General features: G+C 47.0%; 1 protein-coding gene across 1 annotated transcript in view; it reads left to right on the top strand.

Moving 5' to 3' along the window:
• The window catches only part of VDAC3 (voltage dependent anion channel 3), a 50,755-nt gene extending 31,618 nt beyond the window's left edge, over nucleotides 1–19,137 (top strand). Inside the window, exons 6-9 of the mRNA XM_086943579.1 lie at nucleotides 11,433–11,660; nucleotides 14,551–14,701; nucleotides 15,200–15,257; nucleotides 18,646–19,137. Coding sequence (XP_086799705.1) covers nucleotides 11,433–11,660; nucleotides 14,551–14,701; nucleotides 15,200–15,257; nucleotides 18,646–18,737 — 529 coding nt within the window. The 3' untranslated portion in view covers nucleotides 18,738–19,137. The remainder of the gene's footprint in view (nucleotides 1–11,432; nucleotides 11,661–14,550; nucleotides 14,702–15,199; nucleotides 15,258–18,645) is intronic.
• The last annotated feature ends 2,996 nt before the right edge of the window (nucleotides 19,138–22,133 follow it).

Genomic DNA, 22,133 nt, shown 5'->3' with positions numbered 1-22,133 from the left:
GACAACTAGTCTGACTCGCAACTGAAGATCCCACGTAGCGACCAACTGCTCTCAACCATTGTTTTGACACTCAAGTAGGGAGTTTGGATTCATGTTCCACTGTGCATTGTCTAAACTACATGTATATAGACTGGGTGAGAGAAGATTATAGTTCCTACTATAGATCCTCACTGGAGAATATACAGTATACCAATAGAGTATAGTGAATCAACACTCGGGGTTACCTTAACATCTCTGGAAGCCCTGTGCCAGAATTATTTTTGGGGCCCTTGTTCAAAAGAACTTTGAATTCATCATCAATTTTCTGCTGCCACATGCCCTCTTAGGATAGTTATAGATAGTGGAATCTTTATAAGTATTAGGGCCATGGGCAAAAACAATTTTTTGGGGCTCCCATCAGAACAATTAACTTTTATCGACCGATGAACATTCATAAACTGATCTGCTTCCCCGCCCCGTTTCTACTCCCCTTCCCATTTCCATCCATCCTACATTGGGGACTTGTCCTTATATGTTTGTCTATGCAACTGTTACTAAATGTAACAATGCAAAACTGTTATTCTTTTTATCCCTGACCTCGGAGACCTGAGCAACATGGCTGATGCCCGGTGGAGCTGCTAGACCGCTATGGAGGAGATCTGCCCTGGTTTTGCCCCTCTTCCGTCACCTACCCAGCCGTCAATTGGGCACAGTTTTCCTTGTCTCCCCGCTGTGTGTCCTTCCTCCCCCCCTCCCTCCGACGAACTACTGTAACATTGTTCTTTGCCTGTGTTTTTACTTTGTATCTTGTAACTCAATGTTCCTCATGTAAAGCGCTCCAATACCTCCGGGTCTAGCCAGCGCTATATAAAAACTCTTCAAATAAATAAACCTAATAAGAGGTATAAATTGCATATCTACACAATTTAGTTCCTCTGTACTGGTTCCTGGTTAATGATAAATGATAATTACGCACTTATATAGCGCACGACTACCCGGAGGCATCTCGGCGCTTGTACGAATACCGCCGAGGAACCCTTCCTGGCCTTTCCCCGTGAGGAGCCCACTTCTGGGCACCCCCAAGGTGAAGTCAGGCATCCTCAGCGTTGTTGGGGACGTTGTAGAGATTAAGCAAGCTATTGCTCAGAGGTGCAGAGTGGGGCTCATGATCAGAATAGGCACCGAGGCGAGAATTATCAGGTCTGAGGAAATTGAGCCCAAGACCCGCTGAGGCGGGAATTGAACCCTGGTCCCGGCCAGACTACTGCATCAGGTTCTGCCGCTCTAACCATTGGGCCACACTTCTCTACATCATTTGAATACCATTTGAAAAAGTCATTGTAATAGTGCAATTATAGTTCATCAAATATAGGAGAGCGATGTAACCCCTTCACTGCGGCGGCTATTCCGCCGCAGTGCTAAGGGGGCGGGGCGGAAGAGCGGCGGGCGCATGCTGGTGACGGAACCGCTCCGTCACCAGCGTCGGTTGCGCTGTGCTTATGACGGAGCGGTTCCGTCATGGCCCTGCCCGCTCAATAGAACGCTCAGCGCAGGCGCGGAATTCGCGCCGCGCATGAGCGGCGGGCGGGCCATGACGGAACCGCTCCGTCATCAGCACAGCGCCACCGCAGCTGATGATGGAGCGGTTCCGTCATCAACACTTAAGGGGTTAAAAATCAGTAAACTTAAAACCAAGAAAGGCGTTAAGGATTTTTTTTTTAACTAATTGATGTGGCGTGTATTGCAATAGTTTCAAGAACATGTTACTCTAACTGTGCTAGTTTCTGCGCCTTTTTTGAGGCACAGATGTCACAAATTCCAAAATTAGAAAACTGAGCTTTTTTCTTACATAACACCGATCCTACACCTTCCAGCTTTGGTCAGAAAAACAATTCTCCAGTTACACACACATTAATGCAGACGCCGGCATCACACACAAATGTATTCCACAAGTTTACATATGTCTTAGAAGCAATCCCTCGGGTTGTAAAGATCTAAACTCAAGACTGTAATCTATCCCGCTGGTTACAACAATTGTACAAAATAAGATCCCAAAGAGCAAACCTATTGCACATGTTGCAAAGATCTTCCAGACTCGAGCATTAATTAAATCTTAGGCTACATCTGTCTATCAATTTAGATGTCTGACAGCGTCAACTTTCCTGAAATCAACTAGATCATACACGCACAACCCTCTAACACCAGCTTTTTTTTTCAAGAAGCTCTTTTGATGGAGGGTTGTATATGTCATTTTATAAATGTGGTTAAATATGTAGTGTGTGACGAGTAGTACACAAAAACAAATATATAAATATGTGCCAAACACCACTCCATGTTACTAAAGTATGACGAAACTCAGAACAGCAACTAAAGTTGCGCTGTGAGTCCGAAAAACAGCATCATATCTAATAAGATGTAGTGTTATTTTTCTCTCACCAACTGATGTGCGCCAACATACTCGCCAACATACTCACCCTTGCACTACAGAGCAAGAATGTGTGGGTTCTCTCAAGTATAGGTTTTGTACTGGAAGGCAATCCTTCCAGTACAAAACCGATGCTGTAATACTCGTCCTGCTTTTGTATGTGTGATGTACAATGTAGAATTCAGTTTAAAAGGTATGAATAGATAAAACAGTTCTCCTCTGTTACTCCTGTCTTGAGGAAGTGGAAGCTTTTGGTGCAAGTCAGTGTGTGAAATTGTTAGTAGGTAGCGATTTGCATCAAAAACTATGGATGGCTGCATGGGAACGCCCATGTACCACCCATGGTATGTCACCTTGACACCAAGTATTTTGAGTTACTTGGGTTCCATCTTTCCATTGCAAATCCTGATTTGCTCTGAAAGTGAATACCACCACAACTCTTTGTGCTGGCTTTGCATTATAAAGGTAAAGCAAACCCAGCACAAAGTGTTAGTAAATCTGGGCCCTAAAGTTCAGAATACCCATTTGAGTTTTCAATGTTGTGCTACAACTGCAGCTTAGTAGTGTTATTAGAAATAGTATCTGTGGTCCCCTTCCATTACTCTTGAATGAAACATTATTTAGTTTAAAAGAGAACTTGATACAGATGTTGCATGAAGCTGGGGGCGCTAGAGGGCGCACAGCAAGAATGCTGCACTTTCGTGAGGCTCTGCCTGACCGAGCCAACATCCGCCCAATATCTACTGCATCCAGTTACTTACTCACGTTTTATTGCTGGCGGGATCCCGCTGACATACTGTGGAACGAAGTGAGGCGGTTTGCAGGCGCGGGGAACATTGTAAAGCGGCCATTTCTGGACAGACCGCAAGGCCTCCTAAAATGGCGGACTGACAGGGGCTACGAGCGGGACTGCTGCGGAGTCGTTGTGGCCTGCTGGTGAGTCTCCTGGTACATCTGCGGTTGCCACAAGAGTCCCGATGATAGCTGCAAAGCTGCGGGGGTGAGCGGAGCCCCCTGGAAGCCCGGTATTGGACGGTGCGGCCGGTTCCTGCTCGCTGTGCCCCGGAGCTGTTGGAGATTGCGGCGAATCCCTACCTGCTCTGCCTGTTGCTGGTTGTGGGGCTGAGGACCCGGAGGTAACCGGGATCGCAGTGGCGGTTCAGGGCCGGGCTCTGGGACGAGGCCCTGCAAGCCGTGGCTGGTGCAGGGGGAGCGGGTGGTGGAGGCCTGAACGGGCCGCGACGTTGAGGTGGCGATTTGAGGGGCGATGAAGGTAGGCCATAGCTCTCCAGGCTGCAGCTGACTGCCGGATCTGCGGACTGTGTTTCACTGGCCATCTAAGCGTGGAGCAGTGGTCGGCTGGGGCGTTTCTGTGGGGCTGCTCCTCCTAACGCGCAAGACTTGCCATAAAAAGTGCCTGTTGATTGCCTACGCTGCCATTGGGGCCTGTCTTGAAACGGAGGACTGCCAAGGCGTTTAAAGTGTTTGATTACGCTAGTCTACCTCATCTGCCTCGTATCTGCCATCTTGTGGCTCAACATTTCATCTGCACAGTTGCTGGGCCTAGTGGAGCACGTTTACTTTGCCTTCTCTGCCTGGTGGCACCTTGCCCTCCCTGCTGGGTGTATTACAATGGGCCGCAATGACAGAACTCAGCCGAAACTATCGTTTGACACACGGTGGCAGCCTACCTCCTCGCAACAAACGGCGACGGAACAGGAGACAGTCGCAGTGACAGGCAGCTCCCCGACATTAGAGGCCACGCTAACTGTCATGCAGAAAACGCTGCAGTCCATTGAGGGTACTATGGCTGCGGTTAACCACAGGCTGGATCCCATGTCCACCCAACTGGAATGCCAAAACACGCGAATGGGTGAGGTGGAGCAGAGGGTGTCGGTCGCGGAGGATGGTTTGACCACGGTCTCAACTAAAGCGCTTAACATGGAACGTGTCCTCTCCCTTATTCAGGCAAGAAACGAGGATTTGGAGGCGCGGTCCCGGCGCAATAACATCCGCGTCACGGGGCTGCCGGAGTCCACAAATGTGGGCAGAATGGAAGACTTCATGGAGCGCCTCATAGTAGACCTATTCTGTACCGAACAACTATCCCGCATGTTTATAGTGGAGCGCGCTCATCTTTCTTTAGCTGCGAGGCCGGTGCCGGGCGTGCCTCCACGCCCTATAATAGCGCGTATACTGAATTATAGGGACAGGGATGTCAACTTGCGATTGGCACGGGAAAAGGGGACTATTGACTACCAAGGAAACCGCCTTGCCTTCTTTCTGGACTTGCCTTCTTTCTGGACTTCACTGCGGCAGTTCAGGCAGCGCGACGAGAATTCAGTAATGTGAAGCAATTTCTTCGTAAGGAGGAGGTTCCTTATGCCATGCTGTATCCGGCCCGGCTTCGCATTGCCGTGGCTGTGGATAACAAGATCTTCACTTCCCCAAAGGCCGCACTGAAGTATGCTAAAAAGTTGAAACGACGAAAGAGAGATTCGGCTGGCGGTCCAGAGGAAGATAATCTGGAGAATGAGGAAAGCTAAGTGTATTAATCTACCTTCAGAAGAAGTTCTGGATTGACTCATTGATTATAATGTACTGTTGTGGACTGTACTTATGTGCTGGTTGAGAGTTGGGGGTGGGTTATGCGGGCGTGATGCCTAATATGCATGGATTTGCGAACTGGACTGCTTGTGATGCCCCTCCCACTGCTTCTTTCCTCTTGGCTCCTGGTCTCAGTGCCTTAGTTGTGTGCAGTTGGGCTGCGAGCTACGCCTGGTGTAATGTGCATTTTTACACTCTCACGGTATGGTAAAGAAGCCGGAGCCCTTCCGCTGGGAGGACTCTGATGTTATCTTCACTTGTTATATGGAGATTGAAATATGTTGTATTGTTTGGATGCTATGCTATTGACGCTTGGTCACCTCCTGGTGTATGGGAGGCTTACGCATCTACGCCCCCCTGAATGGGTGTACCCCGACATTTGCTACATGTTGATTCTGAGGGGGGGGGCTTAAAAAAATGCACGCATTAGTTTACACTAGTGAAACACACCTGAAAACAGGTGAGGCCACTTCTACTGAGGCCCCCTGCCTCGCTCAGTATGTGCACATATTAATGGGCCGGCCAGCGAGAGAAAGGGAGTGACACCTCTGCCTGTTGCTAAACCGGGGGGTGGGGGGTCGGCGTTGTTGGTGGCGAGGGAGGCTGGTAATGAACACCCATCTGCCTGCAGAGAGGCCACTCAGCCACCCACTGGGCCGCTGGCTGTATTGCGAAAATAGAGACACCGCCCAAATCGGCCCCAGACTGCTCAAAAAAGCAGCCCACATTAGGAACTCCTACACCGGCCCCTCGGGCATTGCCCGAATGCCCGCGTTACCAATCAGAGGCTGGTGTTGGGAGTGGGTCGGGCATGGCTTTGGCAGGTTGGGGGTGCTGAAGTGGGAGGTGTGTGGGTGGGTGGGTGCGGTGGGAAGCGGGCTGTGGGTTTGGTTGCTGTTGGTGGTTTGGGTCCATAGGGGTTTTGCCATGTGCAGCTATGTAATGTGTGTTTCTCAGATCTCTTACTCTCAGATGCGGACATGTTATCTCTGTATATGTCACATGTTGCGAACCTATAACTCTCATGGATAAAGGGGGCAAGATTAATTGGCTTACGTGGAACGTGCAGGGGTTGAACAGGCCACAAAAGACCAGACAGGTGATTGCATATTTAAACAGACATAATGTCCAGGTGGCGTTTTTAAAAGAAACTCATCTAAAGGGGCGTGCTGCTGATGCTGTGGCTAAACAGTGGGCGGGATCCGACTTGCTTCCACATATTCGTCATATGCCCGGGGTGTCAAGTTGTTGATTAAGAAGAACGTTCCCTTTGTGAGCGTATATGAGGAAGTTGACAAGGAGGGTAGGTACATTATTTTGCAGGGTAAACTCTGTGGCACTTTGATTACTATGGTCTATGTCTATGGGCCTAATGTGGACGACCCTGAGTTTTATGTCACTTTATGGAACAAGGTTTACGCACTGCCACCGTCTGCTATTATATGTGGTGGGGATTTAAATGTGACTCTGGAGCGTGACATGGATCGAAAGGCTGGTCCTTCAATTCCGGACAAGAAGGCAGTGAAGGCGGTGCGGGATGGTATGCTTTAGCTTGGCCTAGTGGATGTATGGCGTTTGGGGCACCCTGGTGTGAGGAAGGGGACATGTTACACCTCTGCACATGATACCTGGTCTCGCTTGGACTATTGGCTCTCCACGAAGGATGTAAGTGGATGGGTGTCGAAGGTAGTGCATCTGCCGAGCACATTGTCTGATCATGCGCCTGCGCCATTCTCCTGGAAACTGCAGCCTGCGGCGCTCCTAGATCAGGTGTTTCGTGAGGACCTGCGCGAGGCGATAGAGAGTAATTTGGAAAAGAATGTTGGCTCGGTAGACGATATGTGCACGGTTTGGGAGGCATTCAAAGTGACCGTACGTGAGGTATGTATAGGCCTGCAGGCAGGTGTGCTTAAATCTTTGAGGGACTCCATGGATAGATTAGAACACGAATTAGTGGGGCTGGAGCGTCATTATGAGAGTGAGCCGGAGGCACCTATTCTGGCGACTATACGATTAAAGGTGAATGAATACAATGATTTAGCGGAACAAGAGGTGAAGCATTTGACTAAGCGGACCAGGGCCCGCTATTATGGTGAAGGGGGCCGGCCGGGGCGCGGTTGGCAGACAGGATCAGAGAACCCTGGGCCAAATACTGCGGGGTGCAGGAAATTAAGGATAGTGATAATGTCGTGACTGATGCTGATGGCGTTTGGGATCATTTCGTTCAATTCTATAAACAAATGCAGGCACGCCGGGAGACTACCAGTGAGGATGACATAGCACATTATCTGGATGATGTGGCCTTGGTCTGGTTGTCGACGGGACAGCAGGATTTTTTAATGCACCATATAACTGAGGGGGAACTTAGTGGCACAATTGCTGCTCTGCCGAACGGAAAAACGGCGGGTTCTGATGGACTCCCGTCTGAATTTTATAAAGAGTATGTGGACTTAATCTTACCTCACGACAATGTTCGCTGAGGCACTGGATCGGGGGCAACTGCCGGCATAGTTACGAGAGGCACTCATTGTGACATTACCGAAACCAGGAAAGCCGCTGGATAAATGTGAGTCGTATCAACCATTGTCACTTATGAACACCGATGTAAAAATACTCGCAAAGGTCCTGGCGACACGCTTGCGCTTGCTGCTTCCCGTAATGGTCCTGCCGGACCAATCTGGGTTTGTTCCGACGCGCTCTACGGCTCACAATTTGCGGGCACTATTTGCAGTGTTACATTTGCTCAAACCCGACTTGGCGGCAGCAGTTATATTAGACGCTGCCAAAGCATTTGATTCTATAGCGTGGCGCTACATGTTTGCTGTGTTTCATCGAATGGGTGTGCCTTTTATATTTACGGCTTGGATAAAATTGCTTTATGCGGCCCCGGTAGCCCGGGTGAGGGTTAATGGGCGGGTGTCTGCTGCCTTTCCCATCCAAAGGGGCACCCGCCAGGGGTGCCCGCTCTCGCCCCTGCTCTTTGCCCTCATCTTGGAGCCATTGGCGTGCATACTGAGGCAGCGACATGCTGAATCGGCGCTTCGATTTCATCACAGACCGCTAGCAGTGTCGATGTACGCTGATGATATGGTTTTGTACATCCGGGAACCGGAGAGATATTTGGAAGGGGTGATCAGGGGATATGTCCATTTTGAATGGCTTTCGGGCCTCACTATTAATTGGGGCAAATCCATTATCTTGCCGCTGACGGATAGCACTAAATCATTTGAGCTGGAGTACCCATTGGCTTGGGCTACAGATCCTGTTCGGTATTTGGGGGTATGGGTCCATAGGGACTCACAAGAAGTTATTCGTGCTAATTACCGGGTGGCAGTGTCTAAGCTTGAAGACCAGGTAGCCCGCTGGACGTGTCTGCCCTTGTCGTTCGCTGACCGGATTGCTCTAATTAAAATGGTGGTGCTGCCCAAGTTTCTATATTTATTTGTTAATATACCGTTGGCTCTGACGACCCATTTTTTCACTTCACTTAGATCTCTGCTGATCACTCTGGCCTGGGGGGTAAGAAACCGTGGGTGGGGTGGGACACGTTGACCAAACCTTATGCACTGGGAGGGTTCTCAGTTCCAGACATGCATCTCTACTATCTGTGTGCCCAGGCGCACTTTGCCTCCTATTGGATTTTGGCGCCACCCTACACGCCGCACGTGGCGATTGAGGCTGGTGCGGTCCATCCGTTACCTCTTAGAGCCATGATTGTGAACCCACACTCAGTACTTGAAAGGGACGAGGTGGACACAGTGCAATGTACTGCTAAAGCTTGGAATGAACTGGGAAGACGTGCTGACATGGCTGTCACTGTATGCACCTGCCATGCCACTATTACATCATGCCACTGTCTCGGTGTCAAGTGAGTTAGGGGCGCTTCAGCTGTTGCACAATGCTGGGCTGCAGGTTATTTGGGATGTTTTTCCCGCTGGCACTTTTCTCACACTACAGGCCTTTTTGGAACCCGGGGGGAATGTCACTATGGCCACGTTTACTTACGCCAGATTGCGAGCTGCGGTACGCAGTCTATACCCGACTTTTCCTGACGAACCGGTTGCCTTGGGGGCACTGCATTTGCTGTACACGACGAACACACGTACGAAACTGGTTTCCCGGTTGTATCGAGCTTCGCAGATAGATGAAGGGGATGCAGGTGTGACCGCTAGGAGTAAATGGGATGATTGTCTCTTGCCGCCCTTGACAGATGATGAATGGGCTGAATGCTGCGCCATGACTGGAGGGTTTGCTATTAATGGTAACTTTAAGCTTATACACTATAAGTTCCTTCATCAATGGTACTACACCCCCGCACAACTGCATAAATATGGATTGCGTGACTCTACGTGCGGTGTGGGATGGACGGTGCCGATTTTATGCATGTGGCTTGGGCTTGCTCACGTGTCACTGCGTTTTGAATGAGAGTGACTGAGGAGTTGTCAGGTATGACGGCTGTTTCTATCCCTTGTGACCCAAAGGTGTGTTTATTAGGGATTGTATCAGGCATACCAGCAGTGGTGCGCAAATTAGTAGTGCTGTTCTTGCAGTTGGCCAAGCGTAGAGTGGCCATGTGTTGGGATGGGAGAAGGGCGCTTGATGTTAAGCTTTGGTTACAGGACATGGCCTACTGCCGCGATCAGTTAACATGCTATAGTGAGGAGCTTCCGCCAGCTTCGAGGCCACGCGACATTTGGGGCCCTTACACTGATTATATGTTGGCCAAAGTGGCAGATGTCTGAGTTACACTAATGTTTTTTTTTTTACGCCGATTTCTTTGTACTGCTTCTGCTGCCACAGATGATGATGCCTTCTGTATTCGTTCTAGCTGTTTTGTTCCATGGGAGCCATACCGGCACAGACTCTACTATGATCAATGCCTTGAATTGCTGGAGCTGTATTTTTATCCCTTTATTTACCAGTGATGCATTGTCTGCCTCTTGTATTATTTCTGTATGGACTGTGACACACACATCCCGGCCGCACTCGGGAGTTTGGAATGTATGTTAGCTTTTGAAAATGATAAATAAAAAATAAGAAAACAGATGTTGCATGGAGCGGAAAACATTTATCTGCAAAATGTCTTTAATGAACTCCCACAGCACCTAGTCTCCACTTGCTAAAAACACAAATTAAAAGAAATGGACATTTGTGTTTCGGCAACAATCCAGATTATTAGGGCAGAACTGTCAGAATGGGGCGGATAGTTTAGGCAAAGAGATGAGAAGCCTCTTGTAGGGGGCCCTAATAATAAAACTGGGGTCCTGGGCTAGAGTCCTCTTTGCCCATGCCTTCAAACGTCTCACACAAGGAAATTATTTTTATGCTGGTCAATTTGTATAGAGGTTATGGATGTGGAACCCTCACCCACCATTGGTGGCCTGGTCCGTCCTAGGGTTTCCTCCGGCTTCTTGGGTCACACAACGCCCCAGGTTGGGCTCCACCTGTTATGGGGAGTTTAAGTTGTGGAGATATGGCGCCGCCGGAAAAGAAGAACCACTTCATGCTGGAAGTGTAACTTGTGTCTGACGATGACACTGCATCTGGAGCTGGTCAGGCAAGTAGCAGCATCACCTCATCAGTATCCGAGCATTTCTGACCCCTCATGACCCATCCGCATGGTCTAGCTAGGGTGTGAGTGCGTCATGAAACTTGTTTGTAGGAAGTTGACTGGGCATTGCAAAGGCAGATGAGCTGCCAGATCATGCATCTTGTTAGTATGTCCATCTAAGGGAACCATGTCTTTGATGCTGGTGCTGACAGGACTGCAGTATCCAATGAAGAGTGGCACTTTGCGGCGAACTAGGTATAGGTAGACGTACAGCACATTATACGTTTGGTGGACGAGGCTTAAGAGCAGGAAAGTCCGAAATGGATCAGGTGTAATTTTGCTATAACTTGCCTCAGGACAGTCTGGTTTTAAACTGTTGAATATCATTTGTTATGACTGCGTAACAAGAACACTGAAATGCCAAAAGCAAGATGATGGTGTGCTTTGTTGAGCTGTGTTTTTCTGTGCCATTTGGTATTTCTTCAATAACCGTGGCATTGTTGGGGAACCTGCATTGTGACAATGCCAAAGGAACTCCTGTGGAACATCTACTCTTGATCTGGATGCCTATGACTGACTGTCAGTCTCAGCTACATACTTGTTGTGCGCCATCGTTGTCTAGTCTCCTACATACACAATAGTACAGTACCGTCGCCTGTAGCGAAGAAGCAGCCTGCTGGCTCCTTCCATGCTTTAAGCCATTGTTTGTTCATTAAGGGGCAACTTCCTGGTTACCGACCTTCTCTTTTGTTTATGACACAAAACTGTGTGCTGTGTTTCTGCTGAAGACTGTTTTAAATTGCCCTGGGTGGGAATATTATGGGGTCTTTGTGGAGCACTGCAGAGTAACACGTTTTTTTCTGTCAACAGGAAGAAGAGCGGCAAGTTGAAGACCTCCTACAAGAGGGATTATGCCAACCTGGGCTGTGACATCGACCTCGACCTGGCCGGACCCACCGTCCACGGCTGGGCTGTTCTGGGTTATGAAGGGTGGTTGGCTGGCTACCAGGTGGCCTTTGATACGGCGAAATCCAGGTTGGCCCAGAATAATGTTGCATTGGGCTACAAGGCTGGAGACTTTCAGCTGCACACCAACGTGTGAGTATTGGAATTACACAGACTTGTGGGTCCAGTTTGATGTGGTGCATTGTCTATTGGTGAGGGTGTGCGGAATGAATAAGGCATAGAGCTAGGGTCAAGGGATGTTGGGTTGTGTGGGAGGAGTGAGGCATTGAGCAGAGGTGTCCATTTATTTATTTTTATTTTTATTTTGAAAGTTTTATATAGCGCGAACATGATCTTTGCAGATATCAGAGCGCTTTACACGGCTGGGAATGCCAGCAAGAGAGTGGGGTTACACATAAGTAGTACAGCACATCAATAATACAAATATAACAGTTAAATGTGTGCATAGATAGTCAGTAGCATCAATAATACAGGTGAGATACATAGTCATAGAGTTCGAACAGCGAGTTAAATGTGTGCGTAGATACCATCTATCTGTGGGTAGGTATGGGAACTGGGGTATTGTTTTGGAGTCAGGAGAGTTCACAGCCTATGTTTATGTAGCATGATTTGAGACAGATCTGGTATCGGGGGCTGTTGGGATAATGAGCCATGGAGCTGGAGACACCTAGGATTTTAGGTTTGTATCCAGGAAAGAGGCAAACCGGTTCTGTCACAGGATTGCCTCATATGAGTAGAGCACCATGATCTGTTTCATAATGTGTGAGTAAGACATAGAGCTAGGAGTGAAAGGGGGTGTAATGATCAGGATTCATCAATGGAAAGACTGATGGAGTTATCTGGGGTGTAACGATGTGGGGGATGGGATGTCTGAAGTGCTAATGTGAGACTCCATGATAAGCAGGTCACGGCAGGCCTTGCGAGGAGGAGACGCGGATGGGGTGATGTGGGCAGATGTTAGACCGTGTTAAATTATGGAGTCACAGAGTGGTCTTCTGTGTGACTCGAGTTTGGGATCCCGGAAAGTTCTTGTTCAGTTCCACAAGGGTGTGCCCAGCCCTTTCTTGAGACGGAGAGATAAGATATCCCTTTACGTCTGGCGTTAACCAGGAGTACATACGTGTGTTTGCAGCAAAAAAATGTGTGTATATATATATATATATATATATATATATATATATATCAATACAGATCAGCTCCTCCAGGGAGATCTGCCCATAGTCTGATGGCGTTGAGCGTTAAGTGGAGCAACTGCAGACAGTAATTTTCTTTCCACGATAAAGTAATAACGCGCTCTCAGTATGCAAGAAAACCGAGTTTTAATATCCAAAGTAACGCGTTTCGAGAACCAGATCGATCAAGAGACTGGTTCTCGAAACGCGTTATTTTGGATATTAAAACTCTGTTTTCCTGCATACTGAGAGCGCATTATTACTTTATCGTGGAAAGAAAAAAATATATATATGTATATAGCTCTAACATTTCCTGTGTCTGTATAACTATATATACTATTATATTATAGTACATTATTTACAGCCGGCTCCTCCCGTGTCATTCCCATGATGCTTCCGTCCACCACAGCCTGGGGCAGTGGGTTAGGCCTTTCGCCTACTTCACTGTGAGTGGCACCATTCTGCTCTTTAACAATACGTGCTTTTTAGAACGAAAAATATGTTTGGGTTTAGACATATCTCTTGATTGGTGGACGAGGGGCTCCAGTAGCTTCAACGAGAAATAGCATTTTACAAAAAAAATGACTAAACAAACCCAGCATTGCCAAAGCCAAAAGGCTGGCTGCCAAACACCAAACCTTATGACTTTGCAATACTTGCTTGCTTTTCTGTTGCAGTGATGTGTACGCAACATACAGATCACTTGCTTGCATCTTATTGTTTGTTTTTGGCCTTTTATTGTTGTGGTTCATATTAATGCCTTTGCAAAGGGCCAAGACACATCAGAACGGCGTGTGTTTTAAATAAATACAACTGAACCGTTTCACACACTCCTCCAAGGCCGACGAGCATCCCTGGCCTCTGGTCAACCGTCTGCTGGAGGTCGGTTCTGCAGCTTGGGTATAGCCGTGTTGCTGCTTTGGTTGGAGAAATTCTACCTAGCCTGCAGCCCGCATGATGTTTGGTTGGCAGATTGTTGTCCAAGACTGTGGCTACCCATATTTCCTTGTTTTCTTTTGTCTGATTATGCAGAGTCATTGTGTTTTCACGCTATGCATCTTGTGTGTGTTTTCCTGAGAGCATCTCTTGGGTCCTGTACCTTCTTGCTGTCTATTTAGTACGTTTATTAGAGTATGGCTGGCTACAATGTCTTCAGTGGCTGTGTGGGTGGTTGTCGGGCCCTGACGCCCCTGGGCTGTGTCTGGTTGTTTGGTCTCTTAGTGTTTGCTGAGGCCTGCTGTCTTTTACTTTTAGCTTGATCTCGTCTTTGGATGCCTGCCAGGCATGACTGATCATATGTGCTATGCTGCGTTTGATGGTGTGTGTTTAGTCAATTTGTATTTAGATGCCTACCTGGCCTACAGGCCTGGTCTGCGCCCTGTTTGATGCTTTTGTCAAAGTGTTGCATGGGCCTGCCTCTGCCATACAGTGTTTGCTCATTTGTGTTTTTGCGTTGTATGCTGGGCGCTGCTGTCCTTGTGTTGTGTTTGTTCTTTTGGTTCGTTGATGTAATGTATGTTGGGCCCTGCTGACACTGCTGTTTGCTTCTTAGGGTTTTGAATGTATGTTTGCTTGTACTGTCTTCTTTTTATGCATTTGGTCCTGTGGGTTCTGGGGGCATGTGGTACACTGCTGCCCCTGGCCTCGTATGGTGCTTTGAGCTGAATGTGCACACTGGTCCTCACTGCCCTCTTGCTGTACCATAAGTCTCTAGTAAGCAATTATTATATTCAAGCACTCTTGAGTATCTGTTTTAAAGCAGGGCTCGCGCCTACTAGTTGCGTCAAGCCATTGAGAGACCAGATCATCTTTTCAGACTGCCTAACTCTGTCTTACTGTCTCTGAACTAGGAACGACGGTACCGAGTTTGGAGGCTCCATCTACCAGAAGGTTAACGACCAAATTGAGACGTCAGTGAATCTGGCGTGGACGGCCGGCAGCAACAACACCCGCTTTGGAATCGCAGCCAAATACCAGCTGGATGCAGACACCTCCATTTCTGTAAGCACAACATGGGGCTGTACTGCCTTTGGCCAATCATTGGGTGCCTTGGTAGATGACTGTTGAGTGGGGCTTAGATGGAGACTCTGGGACAGCACTGATGGTCACCTTGCAGCTTAAGTTCTTGAGGGGAATAGTTGAGCACTTGTAGCGGGTGGACATCTGTGTTGCTGGGAGGTGAGGAGCGGAATGGAAGAGTTAAGGAGTGGCTTTGTAAGGCACTGAGCGTTATAGAAATGAAGCCACAGACAGTAGCCTCCATAGCATTGAGGGATTGTACAGATCTCTGAAGCCCTCACAGCTAGCTTGGCATGTCTGCTTGTCCTTTCTCCCTCTCCCTGGAGGGCTGCTTGCATCTCGCTCATTACTTGTGTCAACAAATTCTAAACGCTTATCTTCCACACGCCACTCAGGTGAGCTGGGACATACCTTAAGAGTGTGCTTGTTCGGTTCTTTTGTAAGCGTTCCTTGTTTTTATTTATTTATTTTGTTCTGTAGGCCAAAGTAAACAACGCCAGCCTTATTGGAATCGGCTTCACTCGGGTCTTGCGGCCAGGTAAGGAATGTTTTACATTTATTTTGGGTGGTAAGAATACAGCTGGCAGCAGGTGAAGTTTACATTCTTGGGGTAGACTGGGTTGGTGGTAACTCTTCTTTCAGTGTATGGGTAACATGGGGATAGTCCCCATAACGGACAATGTGACTGTGAAACACGCAAATTCCTTCAGCATGGGTACCCTGTGTGGGTTGCTTTTTTCTGTGTGTCTTTGGTCATACTGACAAATGTAAGTTATGGGTAATCTGTGCACCTTTCATTGCCCGCAATTCTTTATTTAATGTCTTTTCAGAGGAGGATGTAGGAATGTACATGTACGAGATAATAGACACGTGAATACAACTTTGAAGGTTATATGGCAGAATTGTAGCCTGTGTGGGGGGGTTACAAGGGTGGGACTAAAACCTCTAAGATATAGGGGCTGTAATACTGGAACAGTGACAGGATTGTAACGTAATAGAGATTATATATATATGCTATAACCAGGATATCAAGATTTAAGGGACTTGGGCACTTGGCCTCGACCTAGGCTCCACTGAAGTTGGCTAAAATTTCTCCACGAAATTCTAACAGGAAAAATCTGCTTTTATAAAAAAAAGTTTGCCTGGGGAGCGGTTTCTGGGTCCAGAATTCACTCTGCAGGCGGATTCCAGGAAAAGGTAGTTTTGGCATGGTTTCTAGGATCACAGGTGTCAGTCACTAAACTTTGTGCCAAGTCCTCTTCGCCCCCACACCACAGCATTTAATTAACTAAATTTGGATACTCCCGAAAATCACTACCTTGTTGGCTGCTGATAGCATTCAGGAGCTGCATATGAAGATAAGCCTCAGGTGTAACGAACTGTAGAAGAAACCTTATCAGGCTAGGAAAGCTCCTTTAAGGAGTGCTGCAGGGTGTAGCAGCCTTTGCCCAAGTAATGGAAATAATAAAGTTGAATCGGGAGTGTAGAACTGCATGCTCATCTCACTGGCATTTCTTTTTTCGTTTTCAAATTGGGTAACTGGATAAGAATCCTGTGAAAAATGTGAATTTGCCCAAGAATACACATCAATTTCCCACAAAATCATAAAAACTGGTCTATACTTACTTACCATTGTTAGGGAACCTTTTTTACAAAAAAGCTCTTTTTGAGTGCTGTACTTGAATCCAAGAAAACAAATTACACTGAGCATATAAGAGGCTTTACTTATCAAATGGTACTGCCTGTCTGCGCTTTTTTTTCAAAGCATACAGAGTCAAAGTTGTCTCAATATTAATTCTGGATGCCCCATTTGGTTTCCGATCACCAACTTCCTTATTGTTGCCTCAAGGCCCTAGGATGCCTGAGAATCTTCACTTTTCCAGAGGCCACAGGCTAAAGACACTTTAGACACAAATTATTTTTTTCTCCTTATTCCATGCTCAATCGAACATGCTTATACATAACTCGGGTTTTGTTTTTGGGAAGGGTGGGGGGTGGCTTCTCGGAGTTTTATATAGCGTGAACTTGACCCGAAGCGTATCCGATATCGGAGCGCTTTTACATGAGCACCAGTTGTGGTATAAAAGGACACATTCGTTTTTGTTTGGCAGGATATTTGAGCGTCATTGCCGAGATTAAAACCCTGTTCCCTAGGTTGGAGATCGTTGCCCTAGTCGTTAAGCCACATCCTCTCCGCTTGTTGACTTGTGTAAACCGGGATGAGGGAAATGCGCTGTATAGATACCTTTCTGTACTGTAAGGCAGTTTGGCGTTGGTTGCCCCTCCGTACTTACTGACAGTGACAAGCTACACTCGACAAACCCGGACGACTCCACTCAGCCCATTACCCCTCTGGGTTCCCCTATAGCACGATCCACCCGCCACCCCCCCCCCCCCCCCCCCCTACTCCTCATATAGGCTCTGACCTCCAACAGCCCCCCCTTCCATGTCACCTGGATGGTTGAGAGACCTGGGACTCTACTTGTACATCTCAACTCATAGTGCCACAAATGGGAAGACGAAGTTCGATGACAGCCTGTCAGTTATTTGATTGTTAAAATCGGATCTGACGTTTGACAGCGCTTAAGAGTGTGTATTATTGATTCACTTGTCTTTTTATTAGTTGTCGTTCTTTCACTGCAGCTGTCAGACTTATTACTCTTTATGCTATGGATCAAACTGCCATAGTTTATACTATTCGGCCACTGTCTTGGTAGACTGTCAAGATGTACAGAGACACCTGTCTTATGATTCAAATAAACGTTGTTTTCCCTGAAATGTTAGGGAGTCCTCGACCACTGCCCCCTGTTTTAAGAAATAAGTGTTTTATCTAGTTTAGCAATCAGCATGTGTTGCCAGCGCCCCCAGTTTGCAGTCTAACACTTTTTATTCCAGGTATTCCAGTATTTTAAAACTGAATGGTGTCGAGTTTGGTGGCTTACTGGACAACAGTGTCTACTGTAGGAGCCTGTGTTCGACCTCATGGTCACAGGTTCAAATCCCGGCAGGTCCACTCAGCCTTTCATTCTTCCGAAGTCGATGAAATGAGTAGACATCTGTTATACAGCACCAAGATACCAGTGGGTGAACGTGCGCTTTACAATTACACATGTTATGTTAAAGATGGCTGTTCATTTCGCTCTGGCCATATGTTCCACACTAGACTGTTATCAGTAGATGGAGTAGTACTTCTCTATTAAGTCAAAATTGGCTTTTTTTGTGGCCTGGAATCTGAGTCACGTTCTCCTACATTGTAATTTGTTTAATGTCATTAGAGGCTCAAACACGTTTGCACCATACTCGAACTTGCACATCCTTGCTGCTATTATGAATTCTAGTAATTGTGCTACTCTGATTTCTTTGTTGCATTTCTAAGTAAATGTGAGAAATGGCAAGCATTTATTGCATGTAATACCCAGTTAGTAAATGCTCAATTGGTCAGTCGTTCTTTCTTTTACAAAAGTTAAGAGAGCAAAAAGATGATGGAGTCGGAAATATAACAATCCCGAGTTTAAAAGGGTAGTGTCAGATTATAGGTGCAGTGTTTATCACCTTGAGGCATTATAAAGGCAGTCATATAATCTGTAAGTGTTATACATGGCTGGAATGTGAACTTCTCGAGAGCAGAAACCATAATTAGTTCCAAAGGTTGGACACGTTTGCATCATCATTTACATATATTTAATAACCCGGGTATAACTTTACAACAAATCGAGCCATAGCCCGAAGGGTGTGAAAGCCTGTTAAAGGTAAAAGCAGGCACGCACATGAGAACTGATCCACTAAGCTGCTTCTAGGAGTCGTTGTGTCATATTGCAGACTTCAGAGTGATTTGAGTAGGAATTGTCAAGAGGTCGACTGTTCTTACGCTGCCTGCGCCTTTCTGCAGTGTCGACTGCTGTCTAAACGTTGTTTCTTGCTTCCAGGTGTGAAGCTGACTCTGTCTGCCCTTGTGGAAGGGAAGAACGTCACTGCCGGCGGCCACAAGGTCGGTTTGGGATTTGAACTTGCCGTTTAACGCACGACGTGCTCTGGAACCTCCCGACCCCTCTCCGGAAATGAAGCCAAGAGGATGGAACCCAAGTGAAGCCTGGCCTTACAATTCTCCAAAAATGTGAACTGTTCATTCTTCCAAAAATCATTGCTGGCCTCAAACACTAAGGTGCAGTGCGCGACATGACCACCAGGGGGCTACAGTCTGTGCCACACGTTCGTTCATGTTTTTTCAGTGTTATTTCAGTTTTTCATCGTTTCAGCGGGAGCTGACGTTTTACGGAGGGGGTTCGCTGCTCCTCGCGCGCACGCACCCGCCCCCACAGCTTGTACATTGTCCCTGCATGTCCGACTCCTCTTTTTACCGTAGTGAACACCTGGATCTTAATGGACGTAGAAATAAATTCTCCATATTTCCAACATCATCTCGTGTCTTTTTTTCCCCACGATTTACATATAAATTTGTGTTTTTTTTCATTAACGGCTCAGAGGAATATCTTCATAAAGGGATACAACGAATTCCACACAGCACTACACGTTTTGAAGGGTTGTAAACGTCTCTTAACTCGTGTACCTAGTTCGCTAGTTGTGAGTGTGATGTTAAACTTTTTTCTTCCGTAAAAACACTGATGCCACAAATGTTAGTCTCAGTAGCGAGGTGAGACGTGTATAGAAGTGCAGTGCAGACCGCAATGATCAGATCTGAATGTCGTCACACACCTAGAGGGTGTCATGCTTCATCATAGGCCTCTCCATGTCAAGCCAGTGCTGCAATGCTTGACGGGCCAGTAGGGGCTCTTTAGCGGAGATCTTTTGATCTAGCCGTATTGTGAATGGAAGTGAGGGGGTATGGGTGTAGTGTGGTGCTCAAGTGAATTAAGATTCCTGAAGAAATGCCAGTGAACATCCTGGCATCGAGACCTGAAACATGTGGACCTTTTGAGCTATCTCAGTACATTATTACTACAGATGGCCTCACTGTTTTTACTGCATCAAGGGAACCATTAGATTAAATCTATCGGGTTTCCCTTAGACTCGTGTAATTCACTTGAGCACCCATACCCCCTCACTTGCACTCACCATACAGCTTGATCAAAAGATCTCCGCTAAAGAGCCCCCCACACTGAGGGACCCATTGAGCATTGCAGCACCGGCTCGACTATGAGCGGCCTAGGATGAAGCATAACACCCCCTGGGGTGTATGAGGCCATTCAGATCTGATTACTGGGATTCCCCCCACCCACCCTCCCGAGTTCTTCTGTTTAGTTCCTTTAATCCACCCTTGTGCAGTTGGGTTTTTCACCCTTCCAGTTGGGTTCAGAACCCCTCTTTTGTGTGTCCTGTTCCTAGGAGAGTGGGTGCTGGACCTCTGTAACCGCTCATTGTCACTGTTTTGATTACTTGGAAATCATAGTTCAAGATGAGTCTTTCATGTTTTATTTATTTAGAAAGTTTTGTATAGCGCGAACATGACCATAGAGGGTATCGGAGCGCTTTACAGAGTGATGCGACACATAATGAGATGGGGCAATCATGGCAGAATCATAGCAATAGACAAAAATAGCAATTGTTACATAACGACACAATAGTGGGCAAAAGCATTAGTAGGATAAGGCAAGAAAGTAATCCGAGTGATAGTATATGAGTTGACTTGGGACTCCTACTGGACTTTAGGACAGGCAAGTATTCATCAGTGAATATCAATAAGGACTAGCTAGAAAGAGGATTTAGGAGACTCAGGTAAGTACGTCAATACATAGGGAAAAGCATTGTTTTCCTTATAAAGCCCTCACCCACCGGCCTAGTCGGTGGCATGCTTCATCATCTGGCCCACCACAGTGGCACCGAATGTGCCCCGGGTGTGCTTCAACGCCAGGAGACTGCGGAGCTGGTATGTTGCTGAGTGTGCAGTGAAAAGGGTGAGAAAGTGAAGAATTCAAAGCTATACAGTAGGTCCCAGCACCCGAGGGTTACTTATCTTTAATAAACTGGGCCTCTGTTAGCGGATAAAAGGCAAGAAGACGTGATTTGGAGTGTGAATTATGACCTCCAACGTCTAGTGTGGTCTACATGTTTCAGCCAGTGCCTTGCAGATTTTAAGCTGGCTTTCCTCAGGACCATTTAGTTATGTGAGAAGGTGCAAATTAAATAATAAACTTAAATTTAAGTGATTGTGTGGTCTTTTGACTATGTGTAGCGCACGCTAAGGCGCTATAACTGTTAGAGGGGGATTCCCTCAAGCTTGACTACAGATAACACATAGGACAAAGACAAGACGTACATGGTAGTCATATTAGTATGGTATATTGTTATACCACAAGTTGCTGACTTATAAGGTGGTGTGCGACCTATAATCAGCTATGGTGAGTTCATGCCAACTGCATGAAGTTGGTGAGAATTTTAGATAAAACCGTTAGTGTTTGGTGGTGGGCTAGAGAGCGTATTTACAAGGTGAGGTACGGGTAAGTATGATGCTGAGGAAAGCCAGTTAGACGTTGGAGGTCATAATTCACACTCCAAATTACGTCTTCTTGCCTTTTATCCGCTAACAGAGGCCCAGTTTATTAAAGATAAGTAACCCTCGGGTGCTGGGACCTACTGTATAGCTTTTAATTCTTCACTTCCTCACCCTTTTCACTGCACACTCCGCAACATACCAGCTCCGCAGTCTCCTGGCGTTGAAGCACACCCGGGGCACATTCGGTGCCACTGTGGTGGGCCCGATGATGAAGCATGCCACCGACTAGGTCGGTGGGTGAGGGCTTTATAAGGAAAACAATGCTTTTCCCTATGTATTGACGTACTTACCTGAGTCTCCTAAATCCTCTTTCTAGCTAGTCCTTATTGATATTCATACATAATACAGGGGATACGGTCTAGCCTATCTAGTCCTCTCTCTCTCTCATTGATCTGAGCAAGTATTCATCAGTAGCATTTTCATTTCCTTTTTGAAGGACACTGTTGATGGAATCAGTCTCATTTTCGTTGGAAGGGCGTTACGGATTCTTGGGGTGATTCCTGAGAAGGAACGGGTTGTAGGTTTTTGATTTTTTTGAATTTCTTTGGTTTAAGTAGGAGGGTGCTAGAGCTCCTGGAGGTATGTGCACCACCCAACAGCTCGAGTTTTTTTGCGAGTTAGAGAGGTGTGTGTTGCCTTTGCACTAACCTTTGGTATGTCTCTAGGGTCAATCCACAGGAACGACGAGAATTTCCTCACACTCCTAGGGCCTGCCCCTGAGTGAGAGGATTCAGAAAAGCTCACACCCCCAGCCAGACCCTCGGAGATGTGGGGATAGAAACCAGACACGACAGTCTCCAATTCCCCTAGCCAATTCCCTCAGATAAATCAGAGCAGAGGTGAACCTACATAGGAAACAAGAGAGACAGCATTAGGACAAACCCGTCCCTCCAATACCCAAGC

This window comes from Lissotriton vulgaris, chromosome 11 (assembly GCF_964263255.1).
Source record: "Lissotriton vulgaris chromosome 11, aLisVul1.2, whole genome shotgun sequence".
Classification (NCBI taxonomy): Eukaryota; Metazoa; Chordata; class Amphibia; order Caudata; family Salamandridae; genus Lissotriton; species Lissotriton vulgaris.
The sequence above is the reverse complement of the archived record's forward strand: the minus strand, read 5'-3'. Positions and strand labels throughout refer to the sequence as shown.